This window comes from Rhizopus delemar, genomic scaffold, assembly GCF_000149305.1.
Source record: "Rhizopus delemar RA 99-880 supercont3.10 genomic scaffold, whole genome shotgun sequence".
NCBI lineage: Eukaryota > Fungi > Mucoromycota > Mucoromycetes > Mucorales > Rhizopodaceae > Rhizopus > Rhizopus delemar.
In genome coordinates, this window is record NW_027137836.1 from 1617592 (window position 1) to 1644207 (window position 26616).

At 34.8% G+C, this 26616-nt stretch overlaps 12 protein-coding genes across 12 annotated transcripts; 5 read left to right on the top strand and 7 right to left on the bottom strand.

Moving 5' to 3' along the window:
* Positions 1–614: 614 nt before the first annotated feature.
* On the bottom strand, positions 615–1848 carry RO3G_12573 (uncharacterized protein; the record flags this gene model as incomplete). The annotated part of the gene is made up of 2 exons (XM_067667157.1): positions 615–1593; positions 1652–1848. The coding sequence occupies 2 exons, from the start codon at positions 1846–1848 to the stop codon at positions 615–617; spliced, it is 1176 nt and encodes a 391-aa protein (XP_067523258.1).
* Positions 1849–2333: 485 nt separating this feature from the next.
* On the bottom strand, positions 2334–3338 carry RO3G_12574 (uncharacterized protein; the record flags this gene model as incomplete). The annotated part of the gene is made up of 2 exons (XM_067667158.1): positions 2334–3154; positions 3320–3338. The coding sequence occupies 2 exons, from the start codon at positions 3336–3338 to the stop codon at positions 2334–2336; spliced, it is 840 nt and encodes a 279-aa protein (XP_067523259.1).
* An 818-nt stretch (positions 3339–4156) lies between these two features.
* On the top strand, positions 4157–5294 carry RO3G_12575 (uncharacterized protein; the record flags this gene model as incomplete). Its single annotated transcript, XM_067667159.1, has 5 exons — positions 4157–4173; positions 4258–4364; positions 4416–4718; positions 4763–5196; positions 5247–5294. 5 exons carry the CDS (start codon positions 4157–4159, stop codon positions 5292–5294), a joined length of 909 nt encoding a protein of 302 aa, XP_067523260.1.
* A 426-nt stretch (positions 5295–5720) lies between these two features.
* RO3G_12576 (uncharacterized protein) lies at positions 5721–5933 on the bottom strand (the record flags this gene model as incomplete). The annotated part of the gene is made up of 1 exon (XM_067667160.1): positions 5721–5933. One exon carries the CDS (start codon positions 5931–5933, stop codon positions 5721–5723), a length of 213 nt encoding a protein of 70 aa, XP_067523261.1.
* A 3438-nt stretch (positions 5934–9371) lies between these two features.
* On the bottom strand, positions 9372–9545 carry RO3G_12577 (uncharacterized protein; the record flags this gene model as incomplete). The annotated part of the gene is made up of 1 exon (XM_067667161.1): positions 9372–9545. The coding sequence occupies one exon, from the start codon at positions 9543–9545 to the stop codon at positions 9372–9374; it is 174 nt and encodes a 57-aa protein (XP_067523262.1).
* Positions 9546–9636: 91 nt separating this feature from the next.
* RO3G_12578 (uncharacterized protein) lies at positions 9637–10166 on the bottom strand (the record flags this gene model as incomplete). The annotated part of the gene is made up of 2 exons (XM_067667162.1): positions 9637–9777; positions 10056–10166. 2 exons carry the CDS (start codon positions 10164–10166, stop codon positions 9637–9639), a joined length of 252 nt encoding a protein of 83 aa, XP_067523263.1.
* Positions 10167–10864: 698 nt separating this feature from the next.
* On the bottom strand, positions 10865–11425 carry RO3G_12579 (uncharacterized protein; the record flags this gene model as incomplete). The annotated part of the gene is made up of 1 exon (XM_067667163.1): positions 10865–11425. The coding sequence occupies one exon, from the start codon at positions 11423–11425 to the stop codon at positions 10865–10867; it is 561 nt and encodes a 186-aa protein (XP_067523264.1).
* A 614-nt stretch (positions 11426–12039) lies between these two features.
* Positions 12040–12752, bottom strand: RO3G_12580 (uncharacterized protein; the record flags this gene model as incomplete). The annotated part of the gene is made up of 4 exons (XM_067667164.1): positions 12040–12159; positions 12221–12379; positions 12432–12581; positions 12648–12752. The coding sequence occupies 4 exons, from the start codon at positions 12750–12752 to the stop codon at positions 12040–12042; spliced, it is 534 nt and encodes a 177-aa protein (XP_067523265.1).
* A 575-nt stretch (positions 12753–13327) lies between these two features.
* On the top strand, positions 13328–13751 carry RO3G_12581 (uncharacterized protein; the record flags this gene model as incomplete). The annotated part of the gene is made up of 2 exons (XM_067667165.1): positions 13328–13347; positions 13607–13751. 2 exons carry the CDS (start codon positions 13328–13330, stop codon positions 13749–13751), a joined length of 165 nt encoding a protein of 54 aa, XP_067523266.1.
* Positions 13752–17707: 3956 nt separating this feature from the next.
* On the top strand, positions 17708–19742 carry RO3G_12582 (glutamate decarboxylase; the record flags this gene model as incomplete). The annotated part of the gene is made up of 9 exons (XM_067667166.1): positions 17708–17738; positions 17786–17882; positions 17932–17947; positions 18026–18041; positions 18103–18137; positions 18336–18728; positions 18779–18879; positions 18934–19363; positions 19416–19742. 9 exons carry the CDS (start codon positions 17708–17710, stop codon positions 19740–19742), a joined length of 1446 nt encoding a protein of 481 aa, XP_067523267.1.
* A 743-nt stretch (positions 19743–20485) lies between these two features.
* RO3G_12583 (uncharacterized protein) lies at positions 20486–22001 on the top strand (the record flags this gene model as incomplete). Its single annotated transcript, XM_067667167.1, has 8 exons — positions 20486–20572; positions 20648–20748; positions 20818–20923; positions 20980–21212; positions 21265–21308; positions 21423–21535; positions 21585–21732; positions 21931–22001. The coding sequence occupies 8 exons, from the start codon at positions 20486–20488 to the stop codon at positions 21999–22001; spliced, it is 903 nt and encodes a 300-aa protein (XP_067523268.1).
* A 2123-nt stretch (positions 22002–24124) lies between these two features.
* On the top strand, positions 24125–26179 carry RO3G_12584 (uncharacterized protein; the record flags this gene model as incomplete). Its single annotated transcript, XM_067667168.1, has 3 exons — positions 24125–25001; positions 25054–25954; positions 26131–26179. The coding sequence occupies 3 exons, from the start codon at positions 24125–24127 to the stop codon at positions 26177–26179; spliced, it is 1827 nt and encodes a 608-aa protein (XP_067523269.1).
* Positions 26180–26616: the final 437 nt, after the last annotated feature.

A 26616-nucleotide genomic window follows, 5' to 3' on the forward strand; every position in this document is an offset into this window, starting at 1 on the left:
AACGGTTCACTTCACCAACTGATTTTGTTCATACGCAACTCGTTTTAACACAGGCCACTCTATCACTGACCGAGGCCCTTTTGAAGATCATGGTGATGGTTGGTCATACCAACCAATGGAATGACAGAAAACCAATATTTGATGATGAAAAGACGAGATATTTACAGCGATTCAAAGCTTTTTTGGGTTTGCCTTGTCCTCCATATGAATCCTTTGTGGCTGACATGACCTCATTGGACGATGATATACTTGCTATGAAGGATACCGTCAAAGAGGAATTATTAAAAGCAAAGAGTTTATTTAATCAATTATTACGGGCATCTCCTCAAGAAACAAGCACCGAAATGTGTTTTGATCATTTCAAAAAGGTATACAAAGATAATTACAAGTTTGTGATGGTATTTGCTTATATTTATTTTATAATAGAATATCAAAAAAATAATACGTGTATGTGAATCCAATGAGATTGGTTTAAATTATATAAAACAAAATGAAGACAGATTATATTTAGTATTTAAATACCATCCTTGGTACCCAATAATAACCAGGAAATAATAAAACGTTTATTCAAAAGAATGCAAGAAAAGGGTATAAAGAGGAAGAATGTACACTTTTTAGGTTAAGGCACAAGGTGCAGTTGCTTGTAAATCGGAAGAAATAAGAGGTGTAATAGACAAATCATTCACAGTCTTTTGACGTACCCATTCAATGGCAAATCGTTCTAAATTCAAAGCGGCCACCTCACCACCGTTATGAGGCACCCTTAAGAGAGGGTCACTGCATGTACCCGACATTTCAGAGGCCCTTGTAATGGCCTTCGCCCAATTCCCACTCTCAAAATCTTGCCTAGATAATTCGACTGCACTTCCTTGATCCTTCATCAATTTTAATAATCCATGTTCCTCAATGAATTGAGGCCTTGACACATAGACAAAGGGAACACTATGTCCAATACATTCAGAACAGGTACCATAGCCTAATTTACCCAGTAAGACATCACAGGCGTTGGTAAGATCGGGTACGTAGGCGTCCTTGGCTGCTCTATAGAATCCTGGCGGCATTTGAATCGAGTCAGGGGCAGCGCATACAATACAGATCCAGCCCGGAGGTAAAGGGTTTGTGCCCCACTTGGAATCAGCCAACAGCTGTCCACCAAAAGATAGTAAGAGGATCTTGTGGGTGTTGTAGATTTCTTTTGGAATACCGACTTGTTCTAGGACCTGCTCGCGTGGAGTTTGGTATTTACGAAAGACCAATGGTACATCAATCATACGACGTACAAAACTAGAACGTTGAATGTTGGATACACTTGTACAAGGCAATTGAACCTTGCCATTCGCCACACCCTTTTTGCTATAAATAAAGGGAGTTGTGGGAACCAATCCAACTGATGTATCGTCAAAGGAAGGAATACGAATAGCGCCTGGTAAACGAATCAAGAGATCGGCGTTTCTGTAATCATCAATCACTTGTTGAGTGAGTTTTTTAATTTCATCGTCCAATTCGTCACCTTCACATAACCCCATAAATACTTCATCAAATGTAAAGTTACTTGAAATCGCTGCCGGTATGCCTATTTTAGCAGCCGCTGCACTATAACAATAGCTTAGATAAGCAAAGTATGCACGTAAATATTTATATTTTTGATTACCAAGGTAAAAATGGAGCGTCACATATAACACAATCAGCATTGACTTGTTTTAACCAATCTATTTCATTTTCTAATAAAGTAGTACGTCTTGATAAAAATAATTTTAAATTATTGATTGTTTGGTATCGATCGACGGTATAAGGTAATGGTTGAACTACACCAGGATCTATATCTGCTTGTCTATAAACAGCACCCATCTTGATGACTCCTTGAAATATAAAATCAGATGCTGGTGAAATGACATATACTTTATGTTGTGCAGGTAATTGAAGTATGTCTAATATCACTTGGTTGGCTCTAGTTGCATGACCCCAGCCTATTTAAATAAGTAAGACTCACAAAGCGAAAGTGAAATTATTATTTACCGTGCCCAGAGACATAAAAGCAAAATACAAGTGATTTTGTGGCGTATTTGGATGTGTTGATGGTTAATCGAGTCATTTATTATTGGGAGAAAAAGAAGAAGAGAGAAAAAATAAAAATAAAATTAGTCTCCTTATATCTTGAACCCCTAATAGTACAAAAATATCATTTTTCTATTTTTGGTGATAGTTGATTGGAAAAGAAAAACAAGATATAATTTTAATATCAGAACGCAATATCATTGGATATGTTTTTTTGTCTTTAAAACCTCTTGGTCCACCTTTCGACAATAAAGGGTATGATTGGTAATTTATTATGGTTAAATATACATCTCTTTCATGTTTTGGGATAAAGATGTGTTTTGTTGAGTGCTTTCCTCCTTTTCTCGTTTTGATCTACGGGCTGCCTTTGCTTGTTCTTTTAATAGTTTTGCTTCCTTTTGTTTTTTCTTTGCTTCTCGTTTACGCTCACTTGCTGTTAATTTCTTGGGTTTTAGTGTTATTACTTCATCCACTTTTGTCTCTAATTCTTCTTTCACTTTTATTTGTTCATTATTGTCATTGAATTGCTCTATTATTTCCTCATCAGACCTCATTTCCACACTATTTTCTACAGTGTTTTCTAAAGTGCTTTCTATAGCATTTTCTAAATTGTTTTCTATAGTGCTTTCTATATCGTTTTCAGTATTATTTTCCTCGTACAAGGCATCAATAACTTTATCAGGATTTCCTTTGTATTTCTTTAACAATCTTCGTATTCGACGAATGCTTATATCTGGACAAGCGTTCAATACAACTTTTTCTTTCGAATCGAACTCATCATCTTCCTCTTCTTCCTCTGTCTTTTGCTCTGCTGTTGTAATCTTTATTTCTGGTGGTCCTGTAAACGGACCATCCAAATTACGTACAGAACTATAGTGTTCCCAATCATGGTATGCTATGTGTAATATCTGTCTCGGACATTCACCTTCTTCCTCTTCATCCTCATCTTCAGTGCCTTTGATGACATAAATAAATCCAGGTTGATAGACTTTAATATCCACTTTAGATAATTTTGCAAATGCAACTAATTCCATATTTCCACCAAATGTGCCATCTTGCTTCATATTTTCCAAATGGTGTTCAAATAAGACATCATCTTCTACAAAGAATTTGTATGTTTCTTCATTTTCTTTCAAATATTGACAAATGTCTTGTCTAATTACTTTATGTTTACTGTCTCTTCCATAATATTGATCTGATAGTGATCTATCCCTAGCTGTTAATTGGATTTGTAAATATGCATTTACTTAATTAATAAGCTTACCTGAATAAGCAATTACCATCGCCTGTAATGTCCTTTGTACATAAATTAAGACTTTTAAGTTGTGCATTTAAATCAACAGCATCGGAATCTACTGTTGCGATTGGGTTCTTTTTTCAAATAAAATAAATAAATATTAATTCCAGTTTTATTATTTCCCGTCTTCTTTACTTGGTACTTTTTTCTATTTTTTTTCTCTATTCTTTTTGTCTTTTTGGTCATTTAGGAATTAAAAAAGAAAAAGAAAAAAAAAAAAAAAAAGGAAAGGAAAAAATATTTTCTTTTAATTAATGCAGTGGCGACCTTTGATATTACTTTTCAGTGGCATTGCGACTATTTATATTGTGAGTTTATTACAAGATGTTCTATACCCCCATCCCAAAAAACTGTATACGCCAAAGCAACCACTTCATACGATACAACCAAAAGCAGACACGACTATTTTGACCGCAGTGGATGAATATGTTTATTTCACATTGATTTATTATCAAATTTCAGAAAAGCCAAGACATATTATCGGAACAGAGAAGCTAAAATTAGGCGTGAGAGGTTATTGATAGAGAAGGATTTATTATTTTATGCTAACTGATAAATAGGTGTGGTGAGACAGCTACGTAAACCAATATCGATTTTAACTGGAAAGAGTGAGAGTGAACAAGATTGGTCAGAGGTTAGGTTTGATACACTGGATGGACAGATATCGTGTGTGAGTCAAAGAGGTCAAGATTACGTAGTGTTGTATCATGTCATTCAGAATGACACTGTGATGCATTATGCAAGACTTTATTATACAAGGAAAAATAAATTTGAATACAAAGATATTCAGTTGCCTGGATCAACATGGATCAACTCGATCAGTTTACAAGACAACTCTTTTATAATTTCTCGGTATAAATGATCATATTGGTATAGTGAAGGCTTATGATAACAATAATATATAGTGATCCTGATCAATATCAATTTCAAGTAATTCCTTTCCCTTTGAATATGAAGACAAGTCCAGAAACAAAGATCATAATTGATTCAAGTGAAGCAGGCAAACTGATTGGTAAACCCTAACGCTATAAGTATGCATCATAGACTTACTTTATTGTATTAGATAGAGTGTATCATAACGCAGTAGAGCAATACCCTGTATTACTATCGAAATTATACTCTTCATTTCCAGACAACTATCGTTTATTGATCCATAACTTGTATAAAACTGAATCAGAATTTAGTGCGGCTATTAGTATTGTGGATAATGTTACATTAGCGGATGGATCCTACTGGAGAGAATGGGCCTATACAGAGGATAATCATACAATCTATTATGATGAATCGATGGATAATGTAGGATTCGCTGATAATACAATTAAAGATAGATTGAACAATATACGTAAAAGACCAAAGATAGTCCTTGGTAAATTCAATACTTTAATCATACAAGACCTAATATGTCAATAGCACTCTCGCTGGATACAAAAACAATCGTATTCCCGTCCGTTAGTAATCGATTTTTTAGCTTTGATTTCATGGACAAAATTGATATTTTACAAAAGATGGAAACAGAAAAGAAATTTTTGTATCCGATCGATAGCAACAAGACATCCTATTTGCCTGAATACTATTACCAGCGAAGATATGATTTGGAAACAGATTCAGAGATTGTGGGTATTCAATTAAATGATGATGCTACTATGATGGCCCTTTGGACAGAACATAATCATGTTTATATTTACAGTAGAAAGGTAAATGAAACGACAGTGACAATCGAAAAAACAAGGATGCAAGAATGGGTTGATTTGCTGTTTCCAGATGAAGAAGAACATCATGTCTATCGTGAACATTTACCGATTCCTTGGAAATTAACGATGGTTATCACACCAAGTACATTTACTGTAAGCTCACTTTATTTTTTATATCTCTAAACTAATCCATGACATTATAGTCTATTGGACATGTTAGATTTTATAAAGACAACTTGTTTTGTAAGTGAAGAAGAAGATGATGGTGAATTAGTATTAATGAACAGTGTTAGTTGTTGCATTGAATAATGGCCACATCTATTCTTATCGACTGGATCAAACTGAAAAACAAAAACCAGTGAATTTTATTACATTTATTAACGATAAATGGGATATGCTCATAGGTAAGTGATGTGATACATTTTATTATCTGTTACTAATGATTATTCAAGCAATGTGTGTTATTATTTCCATCTTTGTTTATAATGAATTTCAACACTTTGCATAATTTTTTTTTTTTATTTTTTATTTAAAAACGTTTTCATCAAAAAACTTTTTCACTTTTGTTCCAATATCAAGTTTAACTAGTGAATGAGTTGCATTAATAAGTTGATTATTCCAACTGTCCTTGACTAATACAAATATTTTAATAACAGTTAATATTATAACTCTTATAATTATGTACCAGATGGAACGAGTCGATCAGATAAATATCTTTCTGAAGTAGAGACTTTTTTGCTTGTCGTATCTACTGCGTTATCAAGTGTAGACTTTGCACTGTTTAATTGCTGATGAATGTTTTTATGATCTTTTATTATTGTATCTCTAAATTTAATTGTAATCGCACTTGCTAAAGCTAGACCAGTAACCAAAGGAATAAATCGAGACATCTTGAATCAATAAAAGAAAAATAAAATAATTTATGTCAGGGTGAACAGTGGAAAAAAAAAAAAAAGAATTGATGCGGCGCATTAAAAAAGGGTTATTAATTACTGTAGTTGCTCATCCTTTTTAGATGTGATATAGTGCTTCCAGAAATGTTTAGTTGTTTTGAGAGAAAATATGTGAATGCAGGCTATCCAGCTTGGAGGGTCCTAGAAAATAGATTTGCAGTACCTATTCACAAGAAAGGCACTCCAACAGATCCTGACAACTTTAGGCCAATCAGTCTGACCTCAATTTTTCGCAAAATCCTAGAATGCTGACTACAGAACAATACCCAATCTCACAGCCCTCCAATTGATATAGCGCAAGGCGGATTCAGAGAATGTCGTGGATCACTAGACCAAACCCTCTGTTTGGCTGAAATATGCCCAATACTACACACTCATCACAAAGTTAAACCTACTCTGATCTTCCTTGACATAAAATCTGCTTATGACACTGTTGACCGTAATCTTGTCTGGCAGTCTCTACAGCCAACAACACCACCTCCACTACTAGCTCTTCTTCAACACCTTCTTGATCAAGTTTACCTCGAGATTCTTCTTAATAATGAGACTTCTTTTTGCTTCTCCCCACAAACAAGAGTCCTACAAAGATCAGTGTTTCTCCCACTGCTTTATTCAATTTATATCAATGACTTACCGGAAAGACTATGATTGAAGCAACCATCTGAGGACACTTCCTCAATGGAACTAGCTCCTTTTATAAATTGCTTGCTATATGCCGACGACGTAGTCCTTATTTTCTGAAAAAGTACAAATGCCAAAGTTATTAAAAATTTGTAAATATTACAGTTTCTCACCTGGCTTCCGTTAGAACCCGTCTAAATTCGTAGTGCTAAGTGACATGAACGATGACTTGAACTATGAGCCTTATGGACATACTTTACTCAAACAACCTTTCTCCACGTAACTTTAAGTTTCCTTTAAACAGAGTGGTTACTTCAACCCACAAGAACTAATAGAACACAACGTTCGCAAGACATTTGCTATGATGAACGTACTGACCTCTGTGGGTGTCAACCGTAATGGTTTCGACAGGCTTCTGTCTACTAGATTCTAGGCACAAATAGTTCGCGTTCGGCTAAAATACACATTAGCGATCAATCGATTTACTGCTTCCCGGATAAAAGTACTCGAGGATGCTCAGAATGAATGCTTATGACGATTGTATGGTGTATCTAAACGAGCTTAAACTGATGCTATGTGGCATCTATCGCGCTTGCCAACAATGAAAGAACGAATACACATATTCCAAGCCTAATTTCTCTTTCGATCTTTTACGCTGCCAGAAGACGCTCTCCAGACAAAACTTATGGTGCACATACAACACGACAGGCATCAACAATGGTACAAGCTGGTCAAGTCCTCGCTTTGGAAAAGCATACCTTTTCCAGTGAAAGAACTCGACATCAAGGTTTTCAGGGCCATCAAGAAACAAGATCTGCAACAGGGTCTAGATTATCAAAAACGACATAAAAATTCTAAGCTGCTTTCTTGCTGTCGATCAACAGTTTCACTTGATCCAACCTTTTGGTTGTCAGTGATCCGAAAAGAACGTATCCGATTGTGTTATCTCGTAAGGATAAAAAGATATAGAATTCAACGAGAGTTGAGTTATATTTTTATTTAATATTATTGTATCTGGTATTTATATCCTTTTTATGAAGATTCAATTAAATCCTTTCAAAATACTTTAATCAAGTATGGCTGTAAATTGAGTATGAATAAATTTTAGTATGAAGACCTGTTCCTGGTTATGCAAGTGGACTGTTTATAATTATTTCTTATAAATTGAATATGAACCGTGTTTAAAATATGTCGGGATACGGCACTATCAAAATAGACTGGTGAATGAGGAGCAAGCGCTTATATTAAATTACGTAAAGATCTGCAGAGTAGCATGTGCCATTTAGCCATCTGCATAATACTCAGGGCATTTCGCCAACCGTATAGTACATATATTAATATCTACACTGTGAAAAAGTATATAAACTCTGGGCATATATCGTTAAATAAAATCATAGATATAACTTTGGATCTTATTGAATCTCTATATTTATTTTTGTGAACAAAACATTGAGGATAAAGTCTATAGCAGCAAGGGTAGCGATAGTGGCTTTGTTAATATCTTGACGATAGTAGATGACTGTAATCTTTCTTGAGTACGACTACTGACATTCTCCAGTTGTACTTTTTCAGTCTGGCGGTGTTTTCTCAGGTGTTTCTTGCATTAACAATGCCTGGCCACAACAGATAACAAGCACAAGAACCATAGGACAGGGTGACGGCCAAGAGGACAGTGAACCGAGTGGAAAGCGTAGTTGTTCACTGAAGGACCGGTCACAAAGGCTCACCAGCTACGACATGTTGGTTCCCTTAAGGGATAATGAGAAAATAAAAATGACATAGGGCACATGAAAGTTTTGCCAAGCTCCATACCAAGTTGGTCATTTGATGGGGCCCGAAAAGGCCACGGCAGTCATCCTATGAGATCCCTGCTATCCAATGCAAAGCACCGGACTCTAAACTGCGCAATTGTGCCATAACGACCAAAAGAGGGAGGGGAGGGGAGGCGAGGTTGCATACTATGATAAACTGAACTCCATGTTGGAGCCCCATCAACCAATTAAAAAATAAAAGGGAGATGGCAAGCATGAAGAGCATAAATCAGGATGGCAGCCAAGGGTACAGTGCACGAAAGAAACAGCCAAATTCTCCATATACTTTCATGGGGGAGTTGTGGCTAATCATCCACGACACATTTTTTTGGTTCCTTATCAGGTAAAGTAAAAGATCAAATAAACAGAGTGTTCAAAAAAAAAATATCATTCAAAAATATGGTATTATTGTTGATGATTGTGAATTGTTCAAAAAAAAAAATCACTTTTTTGGCAAGAAAATGTAACATCTGCCACTTGATTGACTAAAAAAAGGAGGGCTTTTGAACCGCAATACTTTCAGACGGATGAAGACACTTCTTCCGTTTCCTTCTTCTTGTCACTCATAGCCCTAATGAGTGAAATCAAGGTCTATTCTCCTACAATAAGTTCTGCCAAAGATTATTTGCTTCAAACGCCACCAAAATACCGACAAGTAGCTGACCTCCTGGACGGCTACAGAAGAAAACACATTGACTTGGACAGCAAACAGACAGATTGGCGGTTTCGTAGACTGATATCGCACCGAAAATCGTGAAATACATACCTTGTTGATTTGACATGCCAACCTTTACTGGTCTGATCCTATGCATGTTGAATCCGACCTCTTTAATGAAGATATATGATTCATCACTGTGTCATCTTTGCCAATTCACATGTTGGCAAATACTTTACTTCTTTGGAGCGTTCTTTCTTCATTTCACTTGTCGATTTTTTTTTTTTTTCATCTGCGTTTGAGACTGAAACAACATTCTTTGGTGATATATTCGTAAACAGCCAACTTCGTTATTGCTAATCCCTTGAAGCTTTGACATAATCTGCCTGAGTGGTATCGACTACGGCGATAGTTGGGACATTCTCCATATGCTGGATGATAAAGATTGCGGGTATCGTTCATGTTTTTTTTTTTTTTTTTTTGACCAGCCTTGATTTGCTTGAGTGATTTAGCAGGTAGCCCTTTTTTTTTCCCTCGTTGTCATTATAGAGATTTAGGGAGTTGTATGCTGTTCTATCGACAATGTCCAGTTCATGGGTAATGTCTGCTGTTGATCGCATTGTGTTGTTCTTGAATCTGATGAGGTCTTGGATTTACTGCTCCAAGTAATTGCGATACCGACCCCCTGGGTTTCCTATTGGTACGTTTTTCATTTGCTGATATGTCCTCTACTTCGACATTATAAAAATGACTCAAGGCCTGCTTAAGACCTTTCAATACATTTTCGTATTCAGTCAACACATCCACTGTTCCTTGTACCTCTTTATCCGTCTCTCTAGGTGTTGCATCTTGGTCATATGCTATGCCGCCTTGACCATATTCATACGCAAATCCAATCGTCGTTTGGAATAGGGAGTAGGGATGTGGAAACGAAAAGAGCAGCGAAATCGTTTGAAGTTGATGCTAATTTACTTTGTAAAGACCTGCAAACTTCTTTTGTGCAACTGCCAATCTATTTTCTAGGATCTGCCAAGATAGACAGGCTGCACTCGCATATTTTTTTTTCTCAAAATAACCAAACATGTTTGGAAGCACTGTATAAGATGATGAATTTGGAATATGTAAATAGAGAAGCAGAGAATAATAAAATTCGATTGATTAGCAAAAACAAGTGCATTGAACCTATCAAGCTTATAGTTGATAATAAACCTAATTGGGTATGTTTAAATAAGCCGATGCATCTGTGATGGGTATACTTTTAACTGTGAAAATTGATGACGGTCTTGCTTGAAATGTTCAAGATGGGCTGATGATGCTTCCAGCAGTGAGAGATTTCTCTAATCAAGCCCTGCTTATCTCGACCAGTTTATGATTTTGAAATGCTGTAGAACATCCAGGGCCCTTTTGTTTGCTTGAATGTAAACAATACATCATGTTGCACGCTTTAAAGAGAAAACTTCTTGGTGTTTTTGGTATGATATTACTTTATAAAGAAAAGGGTCAACATATAAAGCTTGACGAGAGAAAGCTATAAGAATACTTGACTTATTCTATATGCATGAATCAAACGATAGTCTTACCAAGGCGTCGAGGGTGAAGGAGGGGGAGAGAAATAGCTTGACTGTCTGCAATAAAAGGCGATGGTCCCTGGTTGTGTCTCAGTGATCAGTGCATGAACATACTTTTTTTAAATTTTTTTTTTAATTGTCACTGCTTTTGTGAGATGAAGGTGGATAATAAAAAATTGATTTATTAAGTGACAGTGATTATAATACAGAGTTTTAAATAAAAAAGTGAGTATGAATTTTACTCTTCTCATGCACCTGCATTTCATGCAACTTGTATGCATTTAATTCTTCCTTTATAATCTGAGCCATCAAAGGAGTTAATTTCATACAAATAGCATCAGGGTCTGAACCACGATCATAATCTACTTGTGAAAATGTTTCTTGTACTAAAACTGATTTAGTAAACCGAACTGCTTTTTTTCTGGATGCCATGAAATGATCTGATGTATAGATTTGATTGGATTGTTTATGAGGTCGATGAGATGAAATAGACCATTTTATTTCAAAGGATGACGATTCCTTTTTGTTAGAAGACCATCTCTTGGCCATTGATGAGAGCGAACCTGAGCGAGTCATCGAAAGTTGTGATTTTCTCTTGGCTTGAAATTTATTCTTGATTCTATCTGTAAATGATGAACTCTTACTACCAACAGGTTTCACTGTCTCCAAAGGTGCAATACTCGCTGGTTGCTTAACAGATGAATGATAAATCTTTTGAAAGGCAGATAAGAGACGAGAAGAAGAGGATAAGATGGGTTGTGGAGAAGGGTCCATTTGGATGTTAAAAGAAGAAGAAAGGGGATAATTATAAACGTCAAGATTTAATTGAGGATTGTAAACTTGAATTTTTTGTGATATTCGTGCAGTTGATTCTAGTTCATCACTCACAGATGCATGTGGCGTTCTTATTCTTATTGAACAATTTATTGATTCATTATCCCCTGTTGTCATAGACTCTTCTTCTGACTCTTCAGATGAATACAATGAAGATATCATTGAACATCGTTTAATCTATGCAAAATGAAATGAATTTCAGAAACAATCTTTTTTTTTTAATATAAATTTTACTTGTTCTTTGTCTAAAGAATAAAAATCAAGAGGAGAAATTTCCATAGGCACTGAATTAACAATCAATGTTGACATCTTATTTGTTATATTTTAAAAAAAAAAAAAGAAAAAAAAAAAGTATATATTTATTGATACACTAAATAAAACTAAAGTAGGAGTGAATAAAATCATCTAATTAAGAAATAGAGAGGAGAGAAAAAAAAAGAGAGAGAGAGAGAGAGAGAGAGAGAAAGAGAGAGAAGGGGAAGGGAGAGGGGAGGGAGAAAGGGAACAATTGTATTTGTCCCCTTTTTTAAAAAAGGAGGTTTTTTGTTTCTATCTTAAGCTGGCCATTCACAACTTGTTATGATGACTTGTACAATAGCCTCTAAAGCTTTCTTGTCTTCTTCATCAAACCCATTTGTTCTTTCACAATCAATATCCAATACTCCCAAGACTCGCTACATTCATAAATCAAATCAGTTAGTGTACAATCTTTGCTTTCCTTTTTATTTCATTTACGTCATCTTTCACCAAGGGAACAACGATTTCAGAGTTTGAAGCAGAGTCGCATGCGATATGACCAGGGAATTGATGAACATCCTCAACCAATTGTGTTTCTCTAGTTGCAGCAGCAGCCCCACAAACTCCCTTACCAAAAGGAATCAAGGTACACGCAACCTATCCAAAATTTGTATCAATAGCTTTTAAAGAGGAAAAATATATACTTTACTTTTCCTTGAAAAGGACCAAGGATCAACTTTTGATTATTTTTAGGGTCAGTAAGATAGAATCCACACCAATTGATGGGTTTATTTTGAAAATAAGTGAGTGACATCAAACCATGATAGATAACACTCGAAACATTGGATAAATTGGTGACCTTTTAAAAACAAAAAAGGAGTCAAAAATTAAATCATTTTATTCAACGCTTTTCTTTTCTTTTTACCCAAAACGTTTGGTCTTCACAAATAGACTTTACTTGAGATAAAAGAATTTCATAAAAGTCTTTCTTTGAAGCACTGGAATCTGTGTTTACTTGAATATCCTTCATTTTTTACTAAAAGAATGAAAAAAAAAAAAAAAGACCCTGAAAAGCAAGGACTTTTTGGGTTCAACAGTCACGAAACAAAATTTAAACTAAATCGTCATTTTAGGGAGCAATTGCATCAAGGGAATTAAAATACGGAACAGGGAGAAAGTGAGCCTTACTTTGGAATTTGAGACACAGATTAAGAGCGTGTCGTCTTTTATACATACGTCCCGCCATTCGATGGTTCAAAAAAGGAAAGATAATTGAGAGGGATAATTGTAGATGTGCATCCATTCTTTTTGATGATCACTTTTAATAAAATTTGGCAAAAGTTGATATTTATGCTTTATAAATTAAACAAAGTAATTTCAAGTAAATATGCGCATGTATATTAAAAAAAAAATAAACATCACAAAAGAAGACGTATTTATTTTTAATTATTATTGTTATTGGATTATAGAAAAGTTGTGTATATTTTTTTTTAATGTCCCAAAATTCAATGCTTGGAAAACAAAAAAGTATAGATTGCTTTTCACAATAGCCACAACTACCATCACATCTTCTCTCCAAGGTTGTATCGCTTAGTAGTTGTTTCAATGTTTTGCTGTAGTGTCGAGTATGTACTTTTTTTTTTAATAAAGAGTAGATGTTTTTTATTCTCTTTTGATAAATTAAAACAGACAACATAGCCCAAATGTGATTTTCTTCCCTATCGATCTTTATTAGTAGCAAGTATCTTCTTTACTTTTCTTATCAAAGCATAAGACTGCTTACAGTAATAATTAGAGATGAAGCGCAAAAAGAAGCTTATTTTAGACTCTCCAACTCGGGAGGGTTCACCACCCAAAAAGTAAACAAAACCTGATTTATTAAAGTTATTGTCAGTTAATAGAACACGACAAATATCATATCTGTGTGACAACCAATGCTTCTCTTCAAGCATCATTCGCTTCAAGCGACTCACAAGTTTCTGTTCAAGAAGATTCCTGTTCCTATCAGACGGGTTATGGATTCTATTAAAAATACGCCAAAAGATTCACAAGGGAAGCTGAATTTATCTATGGCACTAAAGCTTTTTTTTTCTAGTCAAGCGCGTAACCAATACAAACCCAAAAAATGAACAAGCACTACTTCAGCCGGATCAAAATGAAAAGCACATGCTGTCCTCAAGTATAATACTTGTAGTATGGTATGGAATCATGATATGATGGTTGCCAAAAACATACACTGTATCTTTACATAACATAATAATAAAAGGCCACCCAACACACATGCATTCCGCTTCTTCTGAGGACTGTATGAGAACTCCATAACGGGTAAATTGTGTATACTATTTTTTTATGATTCATTTTATGCATTTATATCTTTTGGTGTCTCCCTTTCACTTTCACCACTTGTTCTATCTCAAACTACCCCCAGCTTTCTCCTATCGATCATTATCAAATTTTCACTCCAAATTAATCACTTTTTCCCCAATCATTTTATAGTGTGATTATAAAAAGAGGTAGTTATATATGAATTATATTTGTATATAAGCCTTGTAAAGAAACCGTTCTTTTTGAAAAAGGATCAATTATATCCAGTATTGGTGAAGGAGATTGATACAAATAATTTGAGTGTCTTCAGAGAGGATATCCTAAATAAAATCATGGACAGATCAGTTAAAGTAGATAGTAACATTTACTTTAATTTATAAAAAGTTCTGTGAGCTAATATTATAATATGTATATATATATATATATATGTATGTGTGTGTGTTATTATTAACTTATTGTTTATTTATTATAGGATGTCGATAGGAAAAACGATAGAAAAGCAAAAAGAAAAAAAAATACAAAAAGGCAGCAAAATGCTTGATATTCTATTAAACTGGCTAGTAATAATGTTATTTACTATTTCAATCACATCCTGTTTACTATGATTCTCTCAAGTTATTTCAATAAGCACCTTAACCTCATAAAAAGTGAGCAGGTCGATGAAGCTCACAGCTGACTTTCTTAATCCCATCTACGAAGCAATTTTCCATGGTCCTGAAACAAAGAGCCAATTTGTGTACAAGCAGTTGGTAAGTTGTTTAAAGATTTCTAGATTATGTAAGCATTAAAAACACTGAATTTACATATCCTTTTGAAGGTCATAATGATATCTTTTATTGCTTCTACAAATATACTATGACATACCATCATGCTTGGTATTTAAAATTTGAGAGTTCTAAAAGAAACAAGCGAGCTTCATATTTTGCTCGTTCATTCGATGCCTTCAAGCAAATCAATCACCTCTATAAAAATTATCAAGCAGCATACAACAATGAATTAGAACAGGAAAAAGATGATTTCATTAATATCATTAACCCTAAAAACGCAAGAGCACTAGTGAACTATATTTCTTTAAATAAAATTCATACGCATTTGTTTGATGATTATACTTTAGATACTTGTAGTTTTCATTTGAAATAATGAATGCACTTTCGAAAAGCAGGATGGCATATAAAGTTAATTTATACCACAAGTTAGAATAATAACGGTTCCTATAACCTTGGGCTTTAAGAAACGAATATGGAGGGTAGCTTTAGCGATTCTCATATTTTATTTCTTCGCGAAAAAGATTAGGATGCCTGCAATTGGAGTTTTTTTTTGGTTTCTACCACTTGTTTTTCTCTCTCTTTTTAGTCTAGCATCAAAAACATTCCCCCCAATAAACCCAACTTGGCCAAATATTTGTATTTGCATCTCATGGCTCTATTCTCTAATACCCATTCTTCTACGATAATGAATAATCAAATATTTGCCTTTTCCTTCTAGACATATCAAATTTTCGTAATGATTTATTTCTTCTATTCTTTTCGATTATATATATTTAGTCAGCCATTTTAATACACAGTTGAAGTCCAGTTGTGTTTATCATAATCATCACTTGGTTTTAGAGTGATTAACACAGTATTATTAACCATCAGATGAGCCTCTTACCTTGACGTCAAGAAATGTTGATTTTCTTGGTGATTAGAACTATACAAGTTGTGTAGACTATCAGACATCAGCCTGAAATTTTTGTTCCTAGGGCCCTTTTATTTCATAGAACTGACCAACTTGAAGTGTTTGATTGATTAATCTTCAAGCAAATGATCAAGCTAAATCCCTTTTTCAACCAATTTAAACCTCGAAAAAATAATAAAATTTATTTAAACATCTCATCCATTTTCTTCAAAAAAATGTCTAATTGAGACTGAAAGGACTGTAAAGGTCATCATTATATAGAAAAGTCTCTTTATCACAGAGTCTGTAACCTTCAAGATAAACCTTGTGTTTTTAGAAAGAATGGAAGGTATTACAGATATTCGGGTACTTGTAATTGCCCGTTTCGATTTCCCTTCTCTCTTTCCTGGCAATGTATCTCTAAGCTTACTTCAAGACCTTCTAAAGAAAAAAAAAGGGAGGGAGAAAACAAGTAAGAGGGCAAGTCAGGGCCAGGATATTTCTTTATTGCTCTTTTGCTTAGAAGATTATTCTTTTAGTCTTGCATCGCTTATTCTTTTTATTTTGGTAATTCAATTTTCTCCGATAATTCAATATAAATGTGTACGCATGTAGGTTGCTAAAGTAAATGTGTTTAGTATACTTCTTTATAAACACATCCAATTAACTGGCTGCTCCGATTGAATGATTCAGAATATATTTATTCTATATTGATAAGCATAACTAGAAGACAAGGCGCGTCTCTGTTTCTTTTATGGCACGCGCAAGAGTATTTTTCTTTTACATCTAAAGTTAAGTGATCGAAAGAGGTGTAAATAAAATACAGGTTACCGTATCACAAACGCCACTTTGTTGAAAAGTACTGTACTGTGAGAAAATGAAAGGAAACGTCATTGACCTTGTAATGGTCTTGAGATAAAGAAAAACTCTTTTTGGTAGGTATGATGATAACTTATTTCACTTTCTGTTTCTGCTATAACGATGACTTATATCTCTTTCTTTTCAAAAAGATTGTTCTTGCCTTTTTAACGGAACAAAATTAACCCAGGTTCTGTTTTTGAAAAACACTTGGCAAACAAACCTTTTTGTTAAAATGAGCGCATGTACACAAAAAAGCTTCTTTTTATTTGACATCTTTTTATAGAAAAATTAGTCTTGTATCAGGTAAAACGTGTTTAAAAAAATAGGTTTTAATCAGTCTAGCTACCTTCAATTCCTTCTTTTGTGTGTCAGCCATAAAGTAGGAAATTATCCTTAAAAGGCGCTTTTTTTTTTATCAATAAGTTTAGCCAATGGAATGAGAGGTTTTTCGGACTTACAAACAAGGGAATGTGTCTTTTTGTTGTCAACTCGTTTGTCTTTATGTTAATACTACTTCATGAGCTGACAAGCAAAGGCTTTTGTCAGTTTGTGATTGTATGCAGTGGCTCTGATCATGACATTAAGCCAAAAGTAGTAACTGACACCGATAGTTTAATACAACATGCAAGCTTAATTTATATAAAAACAAACAATACACTTGAAGTGGACGCGAGTTATTTGGACTGTTTGATCTCATGGTTACTACATGACTGTAAGCTGCTTTGATCAGCTCAACATCAGGTCATAGTTTTATGTAATGTGTGTATTTAATAAACAATGGTATCCATCCGATAAACACTCATAAATATTTTGCTTCAGCCTCAATCAATCAACCGCTTTTGGTGACATGTTGTCTGTAATTAAATTAAACAAGGCACACTGTACAGCTCATTATCAATTTCCCATTCAATCCTTATGTCATTACTATCAAAATGATTAATGACTGACTCTCAATTTGACTTTGTTTTTTTTGTGTCTAAACTGTCTGCCTCTTAAATTTTACGTAATATTTATGCCACACAAACTAGTGACACAGAAATAAAGGGATGATGGCTTTAGGTAGCACAAGGTCTTGTCATAAATATAAAATGATGGTCCTTCCCCTTTTATACTTTATCTTTCCTATCGTACTTTTTACAAAACATGGTTTTCCTTTCCAACGCTATCTCTAATGGTAATAAAGAGAATGTTAACCAACATTTACTAATTTTATGTCAATAGCTCGTATCGAAGAATCTCACAGTAAGGGTGAGCTCCACCATGATGCTGTAGAAACAACTATTTATGGCACTCGATGGGCTTCTGAAGATATTCCAAGGTAATACTAAAGCAATATTATTATGCTTTCTAATCCTTTATCTCTTTAGATTTGACTTGCCTGAGGTAATAGAGATGTGTGTATACATTTATTCATGTTATCTAACATGCTGGTTTTTATATTTTTTGTTTTGGTTAAAATAGGATGAAATGCCTTCAAGTAAGTACCTTTAACTATAATATATCATTTATTCAAATGCCCTCCCCCTTTTTTTTTATAGATGTTGCCTATAGACTGATCAAGGATGACTTGGCTGTAAGATAAAGACACAACCATCGAAAAACAAAGAGTTAATCATTTTATACGGTAGCTTGATGGTAACCCCGCATTAAACCTTGCTACATTTGTTACGACTTATATGGAAGAAGAAGCCGAGAAACTGATGGCTGAAAATCTTTCCAAGAACTTTATTGATTATGAAGAATATCCTCAAAGTGTCGAATTATGTGTAAGTTCTCCTGGGATAACCATATTCCTTCATCTCACCTCTTCCAGAATCGTTGTGTGAACATGATCGCTCGTCTATATCATGCCCCTATGCATAGTGCTGAGGAAGAAGCACTTGGCTGTTCTACCGTCGGATCCTCTGAAGCCATCATCTTGGCTACATTGGCCATGAAACGTCGATGGCAAAATGCCCGTAAAGAAAAGGGTTTGCCTACCGATAAGCCCAACTTGATCTTGGGTGCCAACTGTCAAGTGGCCTGGCACAAAGCTATCGAGTACTTGGAAATTGAGGCCCGTGAAGTAGAATGTACTGAAGATTGTTTGTGTATGGATCCCAAAAAGGCGGTTGATCTCGTAGATGAAAATACCATTGGTATCTGTGCTATTTTAGGCTCCACCGTAAGTATCAGGTGCTTGTGATGAGATATTGAGTTATTTACTTTTAAAAGTATACCGGTCATTATGAAGACGTAAAGACGTTGAACACACTTTTAGAAGAAAAGAATCAAGAGAATGGATGGGATGTTGGTATTCATGTTGACGCTGCCAGGTAAAATAAAGCATGTAAGAAATACAGTGGAAGCCAACAATTTCTATTTCTTAGTGGCGGCTTTGTTGCTCCTTTCACTGTTCCCGAACTTGAATGGGATTTCCGCTGTAGTCGTGTGGTCTCTATCAACGTCTCTGGTCACAAATACGGCATGACTTATGCCGGTGTGGGTTGGTGTATCTGGAGAGGACCTGAATACCTTCCTAAATCCTTGGTGTTCAACATCAACTATCTCGGTAGTGATCAGGCCTCGTTCACACTCAACTTTAGTAAGGGTGCTGCTCATGTGATCGCACAATATTATGTCTTGATTCGTTTGGGTAAGAGTGGTTTCAAAAAGATTATGTCCAACTTGACTGCTACTGCTGATCACTTGGCTGATCGATTGAAGGCCACCGGTCGTTTTGAGATCATGAGTGAGGGTCAAGGTCGTGGTTTACCCCTGGTTGCTTTCAGATTAAAGGATGAACATCACTACAACGAGGTAAGAGACAACAAATGGGAAAATAGACAAAGGATTTACACTGTAATTCTAGTTTGATATTTCTTCCAAATTAAGAGAACGTGGATGGATAGTCCCTGCTTATACTATGGCACCCAATGTAGAACACATCAAGATGCTGCGTGTTGTTGTTCGTGAAGACTTTTCTAGATCTCGCTGTGAAATCTTGGTCAAGGATATCATTGCTGCCCTGCGTGCTCTTGACGCATCAGATAGAGAAGCCGTTGCCAAGAGACGTGAACATATCGAAGAGCACTCTCACAGTTCAATCTACAGCAACAGTGTGAACCCCAAGCCAAAAACTACAGGAACTGAATCAGAATCAACCGAAGACTCCAAGACTGCTCAAGGTATCTGCTAAAGTACTTTACCTTTATTTAATATTAAAGAAATAAATCCATTTTTTTTTTTAAAAAAAATTCCCTTTGTTCTTTTACAACCAAAAAAAGTATAAGGATGTTCATTCCGTAATAGTTCAAAAGAGAGGGAGAAAAAAAAAAGAAGACAAACAACTCTCTTGCCCCTGCTCTCTTTCTCATTTTCAATGCCGTAACGGTCTTGGTCTACGCGTGTTTGATTAATCCACGGCCCGATAAATATCCGCATCACCGTGATTTTTGTGAACATGGACGATATGAAAGGTATAAATAGGATGTAATTTAGATACAATTTGATGTGGGATTTTTTTTCTTTTTTTTTTTGCTTTATATGGGACTTAAAGGCTTAGCACAAGCCTAGGTTTACAAAGCATACTCTACTTTTGTTGAGTATTATTTGCTTTCTTATAAAAGGCAAATGAATACTTTCTTTTCTATACTTGCAAAAAAAACATACAAATTTCTCGTGCGTCCTCCTTTTTTTTTTTTTAAAAAAAAAAAAGAGAGGTAATCAGTATAGCTATGGTATGGGCTTTGTAACTTATTTTTGGGCCAGTCAAATAAAGAGTAATATACGGCTTTATCATCAAAGCCAAATTTGTCCGTTGTTAGAGTGCTCTTAAGGTGTAACCAATCTAAGGCGGACTTGTAATGACTTGATTTTTTAACAGGTCCTTTTTTCTTTTCTCCTTTTCTTTTTTTCTTATTTATTTTTACTGTTCGAAATATGCAAAACTATTTTGATTCTTCAGATAGTTTTGAGGAAGGACAAGAGCAACACAATAAAGAAAGTCATTCAAATACAACCTTTAATGTATATTAACAGTACTGAACACATAAAAAAGAAGAAAACCAAACCCCTCTTTTTTTTAATTTTGTTCCTATGTAGCCATCATGTTTATGGAGGAATAAATACTCGATTTATCTTGTCTTGGTGACCATTTTTGAAGCAGTAATTATTATAATATTGGAAGCAGTACTCTTAGCTCGGTTTAATAGAAGGTGAATCCGAAAAGAGAGAGAAGGAAATGTGTGTTTTATTCATAGAATATGTCATAGTCTTGGCGAACTATCAACGGATGAAGGCTTACAAAAAGGAATACCAGTTTATTTAAGTATATTTATTTTTTCACTTGTATTTCAAGTTGCTCTTGCCTGGGATGCTGTAAGAAATGATCATTCGTGCGTGTTTCATTGTCCTAATTCTATTTTTATTTTCAGGTACACAATAAAAACACAATCCAAATTATTGCTTTTATATTATTCAATCTTTGCTGCTTTGGATACACAGTCTTTCAGTTCAAACAGATAACAGAAGCACTCACATTCGTGTTTCCAGACGAATGGGAAATTGTTCAAAATCTGCAAAAGATCATTATCGCCAGTCCTGTCGTTTCTGGTGTTTGCCAATTAGTTTATTTTTATTTAGGAACTAGATTATATCTGGAATATGGGTAAATTATATTGAAAATGAATATGTACAATGGACTATTAAAAGAACGCTAGTTGGAGGATCTACAAGAAGATTGGCGCTGATCCAGATATTAGAAGTAAGTAAAGAAGAGAAGGTTTGACTATTTTATTGAAATATGATTTTGTAGACATGTATCGATGGTATCAAATCTTCTTGACTATTATCAAGCTCGACATTTTTTTCTTTTTAGGATTTTCAATTCAATTCCTTGTACTTGTACTTCAAAAAGGTGATGCTGAATATCCATTAACCATCGTTGCTTTGCCGGCGACTTGTCTAGCGCTCATATTAGCTGTTTATGCTGTAAGGTGACAATGTCTATCCCTTTCGATCTAACTTATATAATTTATAGGTTCGACACGAATCAAAGCAATTGATGGCCTTGTTCTTTGTTGGACTTGCGGCTGGCGTTGCTTATTTTATTTTCAAAATATGTCGTATTTATGATGTCTCTCAAGCATGGAAGTATAAATATGTTAATGAAGTCCTCACTTTTTTCGGTAAAATACAAGAGAATATAGATGAATTCAGACTTATCCCTTCTTTTATCACAAGCATGTGTCACATTATTTTTATTACTACTAACTATTACTAATGCTGCCATTTGCTGGTCTAATTTTGATAAGGGCTTAAAAGGACACTGTAAATTGAAGCTTTTTCTATTTATACATGTTTATTAAACTACCTTCTTTTTGTAGTACTAAAAGATCTTGATCATCCAAACTCATCTTGTGAAGAAAATGGGGGTCGTACACTATCGCTTGACTAGAAAAAAGTTTAGTTATAAATAACCTCATACCCACACACACATTGTACAACCTATCTAATACTAATAATTCAAGACTCTCTTTTCCTCTTATTTAATAAACACTGTGATAAGGGACTTTAAGTTGACTTGTTTAACAAACAAGAAGAGGAGGTAAAAAAAGCCTGCAAACATTCAATGAAAACTTCAGCCAAAATGAATTATGTACGACGCGAGAACAATAAAAAATACATGTATTTATTTGGGGTATACATGATGAGATAATGACTTATTCACTGTCTTGAGTGAACCTGAAAAGTAGAAATATGAAAAATAAAGAATCATCCATCACTTGCTCTAGGACCACTCACATTTTCCATAGGAGTATACATCGTCATTCCTTTCTATTCACATTTTTTTTTTCAGTCGCTCAGTTTTTGATTTTCATCATTGTTTTGATTGGTACCATTTTATTGAAGACTTTTAGACGAGCGAATTTTATATTGCTCCTTACATATAGCAGTACGGTAGAACTATTTTTTTTTGAGGAACTGATGATTTTCTACAGAGAAGCATACGGGTTTGATGAACGTATTGAAAGCATTTGCGTAGCTTATCTACACCTTCATCTTTCGGTTTAGACTGCTTACGTATCATGGAGAACTTTGTGCTGTAACTATTGTTAACATGATTAACCAGGGACTCTTCAGTCTTCTTTGTGCACTATGATGATTTAACCCATTTCTAACGCTATAAAAAGAAACATTGAATAATCTCGTACGTTTTAATATTCTTTCTCTGGAAAATAAGATGGATCTTTAGTTGCTTCAATAATTTGAGGGTCAGTCAAATAAGTTCTATTCACCAAAAGCAGACAAAGAGGACAAATAGAAGAAGAAAGAGAGACAAAAATAGATGAAAAGAACAAGACACTATAAAAAGGCAAAGGTTAATACAAGAATAAATGACTTCTACTTTTGTGTTTTAAAACAGTGTATTGACGTAAGGATAAACCTGTTGCCAAACAGAAGCTTTCATCATCAGTCACTTCGTTACATCGTTTGTCGGGCGTTCAAAATGAAGCAGTGTAACAATTCAGGAGAACCCGTTTTTTGAATAAAGAAAAAAAAAAGAAAAGAAAAGGAACAAGAAGACTCAAGCATATTTGTTTGTTTCTTTATTCTTTATTGCTGATCCTTATTTGAATGCAATTGAGTTAGACTTACATAAAGATCAGGTTTGGAAAGCAAGCATACTTGATACTTGGTAGTACACATACATGCTGCTCTTGGAATCATGGCTCTAAACTAACAATAAAGAAAATTGTAAAGGTTAATTTCATGGTGAAAGCGATGGAAATCATAATTTTTTTTTTCTTTTTATTCTTGATTTTTCTTTTTTATTCATAAATCCTTTAGCACACCTTTCTCTTTGCTTTAACATGTTGCATCTAAGATTCAGAAGGTTCTAAAATCTAGCTTTGTACACCATGTCTGCCTTTGAAGTCTTTTGGATCTACTTTTTTTCCTGCTTTTTTTCAACATGTAAAGAACTTGAAGGATATGTATTCCTAGTGAACAAATAACATTTTCTATAAATGACCTCGGAAGATGAAATTGAGTCGATCACTTTTTTAGGCTTCAGCCACACATTACCATTTTCTACGTGTTTGTTTACCTTTTGATCTTTTTACAGTGAATTCTAAATTATATTCGAAATGATTGGTTAATTTATCCGAAAATGGAGTTGTCTCTCAACTATCAAATACTAAACTTGTTATTGAAATTAAACCCGAGACAAATGACAATCGGAACAAAAATTTTCATTTTACCAGCCTCCTTTTTACTATATCTGGATCCGTGGTTGGCTGTGTTTATTTCTTAGTGAGAATCTTATTTTTATAATCTTTTTCTTTTTTCTGTAAAAAATTCGAATCTTTTTCACTCACTAAGCCCCCCCTCTCCTTTCTCTCCCTCACTTTCCTCTCTCTTTTTTTTTTATCTGCAAAAGCCTCACTATTACAAAGCCCCTTTTTCTTGTATCCCTTATTTTCTCTCTCTCTCTCTTTTTTTTTTGGCTGTAAAAAAGTAACCAACAATTTATTACTCTTTCTTTTAAACTAAAATATCTTTAAAGAAAAATAATAAATGAGAGACTCCTTATTCAAGATGTTTGGTTCTGTTAAACTTGTTCAAGAAGTGACAAGATCAAACCAATCAAATACCAATACAACAACGAATACCACTAATTCCACAGAATCTCATCTTGAATCTTCTAATCCGACTTATTCCACAAACGAACCTATTATCACAACCACTGCTATTGCAACTGCAATACCCAGCACAATAAATAATAATACAGTGAATATCATTGAAAATGAGCACACTGACAATTCACTTTCCATGACAAATTCTAATAAAGGCAGTGTGCAACAACCAATAATTAAACAAAACAATTTAGTACAAAAACTAATTCACTCAACACATATACCCACCAATAAATCAGTCCCAAACACACCCAAAAATCCTGGATTAAGATCCATTCTGTTCACTAAACCCACACGAAAAAATTCCAAATACAGCACACGAAGACACCGTCATAAAGCGAAAAAAGCACACAAATTACTGTGTCTCTGGCCACTTCCTATTGTGACGAGATGCATGATCCTCATTGCTATTTTGGTATCCACACTAAATTCACTTCATATCCTCGATTTGTCTTGTGCGGCCCCTTCATTTGTAATTTACAGATTCAACTTGAGAAATGTGATACTGTCGCCCTTTTTGTTTGATTGGACATTACCGAGTATTGCCCTTTATGGATGGAACGTGTTTATTCTTGGTCTATTCGAAGAATCATTGGCTCATATGGTGGGTGGTACACGTCGTTTTGTGGAATTGTTGGCTGTGTTATTTGCTACCGTGTCTAGTCTGAGACTCGTGTTAGGTTATGTTTTCACGAAATCGACAGGTTGGGCTGTACCTTCTTTGTTCTTCAGTAATGCTATGCACGAATGCAGTCAAGGTAAATACGCATTTATGCATACGCATACATCTTTATTTACCATTTTTATTAGGGCTTGCTCCCTTTTTATTTGCTCTACTTGTCGTTCAATCACTCAGTATCCATGACAAATATATATTGATCTATGGACAAGAAGATGCCAACAACAATAAACTAACAGTACGCAAAGTGACTTTACAGCTCATCATGTCCTTGGTTAACTATACGACAAAGAATATCCTTTGGTGGTCTGTATCTGGTTTATTCACAGGATTCATGATCACTGTCTGTCTTCAGGCATTTTTGGTACATGAGAAAAGAGAGGATTCGATCAAGGTCAAGGATGTAAACGAATACATCACACTGGAACGATACCGCCGTACACCCCTTTGGCGTCTGATCTGGTCTGCTGTCAAGAAGGGTGCCTTGATTGTGGCAGTAACAATGCCCATACTGATGACTTGGAATGCCTATTATACACGCGACATACAACTATCGTCTGCTCAACTCAACACAATATCCAGCAACCGGTACTTATTCACGCTTGTTTTCATGACCGCACCACGTCGCGGCGATCCTGCCTATCTGACAAGGACGATCGAGTCCTACTTGGCCAACTGGCCAGAGAACCCACCAGCTCACTCACCTTATTATCGTATGCAAGCCATTATCTACACTCACTTTTCAAACCACTCACAGTATGATCTCGCCAGAGCACATTTCTCAAATACACCCAAAGGACAGCAATACCTGAAATGGGTGCGTGAAGAAGGCAGCGAACTCAATCAAAGATTACATGTCTCCAAAGCTCTTGATCTTGCCACTAGCAATTTTGAAAGTAGCTATTATGCGTTGATGGAAGATGATTTCCCAGTGTGTGGACAACGTGAATGGCATGAAATCGAAAAGGTTGTCTATAAAGCCCAAAAGGAAGCTCCTCATCATTGCGGTGTCTTTGTAGGAACAGGCGGAAGGTAAGCTTACGAATTCAGATGATACATGTACTGATTCAGCATTAGTGGTTTATTTTTAAAACCTGAATTAGCACGGTTGGCATCCCGATTGTTATTAAAATACAATACAATGCCACCTGATATCATTATTCAGCAATGTTTGCTGGGTAATTTGCCTGAATGTTCTGTTTGTATAGATTCATTGGTGACAAGCAAGAGACTGTTGATGTATCACATTGGCTATAATACTTCAACAAGTGAGGATAGGGTTTATAAAAAAGATGAATTTCAATGTGGATGGCGTCATCCCTTTGTAAGTAGGAAAGTTTGTTTGGATTCAAAGGCTAATTGTTTCATATAGAATGGCGATCCTAACGTGATCACTTTATAATCTCTCTCTCTGTCTCTCTCTGTTTCTCTCTCTCTCTCTTCACCTCTCTTTAATTTATAGAAAGAAATTGTACAATATATTATATACATGCACACTTGTATACATAATGTTTTTATATAATTAATTATTGAAATGTTGCAATTAAATAACAAAACAACAATTACAACTACAAGCACAGCCGCTTAATCTTTGTACAGTTTCAAAAACATTTGGAATTTGTAACTAAAATTTATGTTTTTTCTAATTGCTGTTAATCATACACTGCAAATACCTTTGTTCATGAAGTCGCATC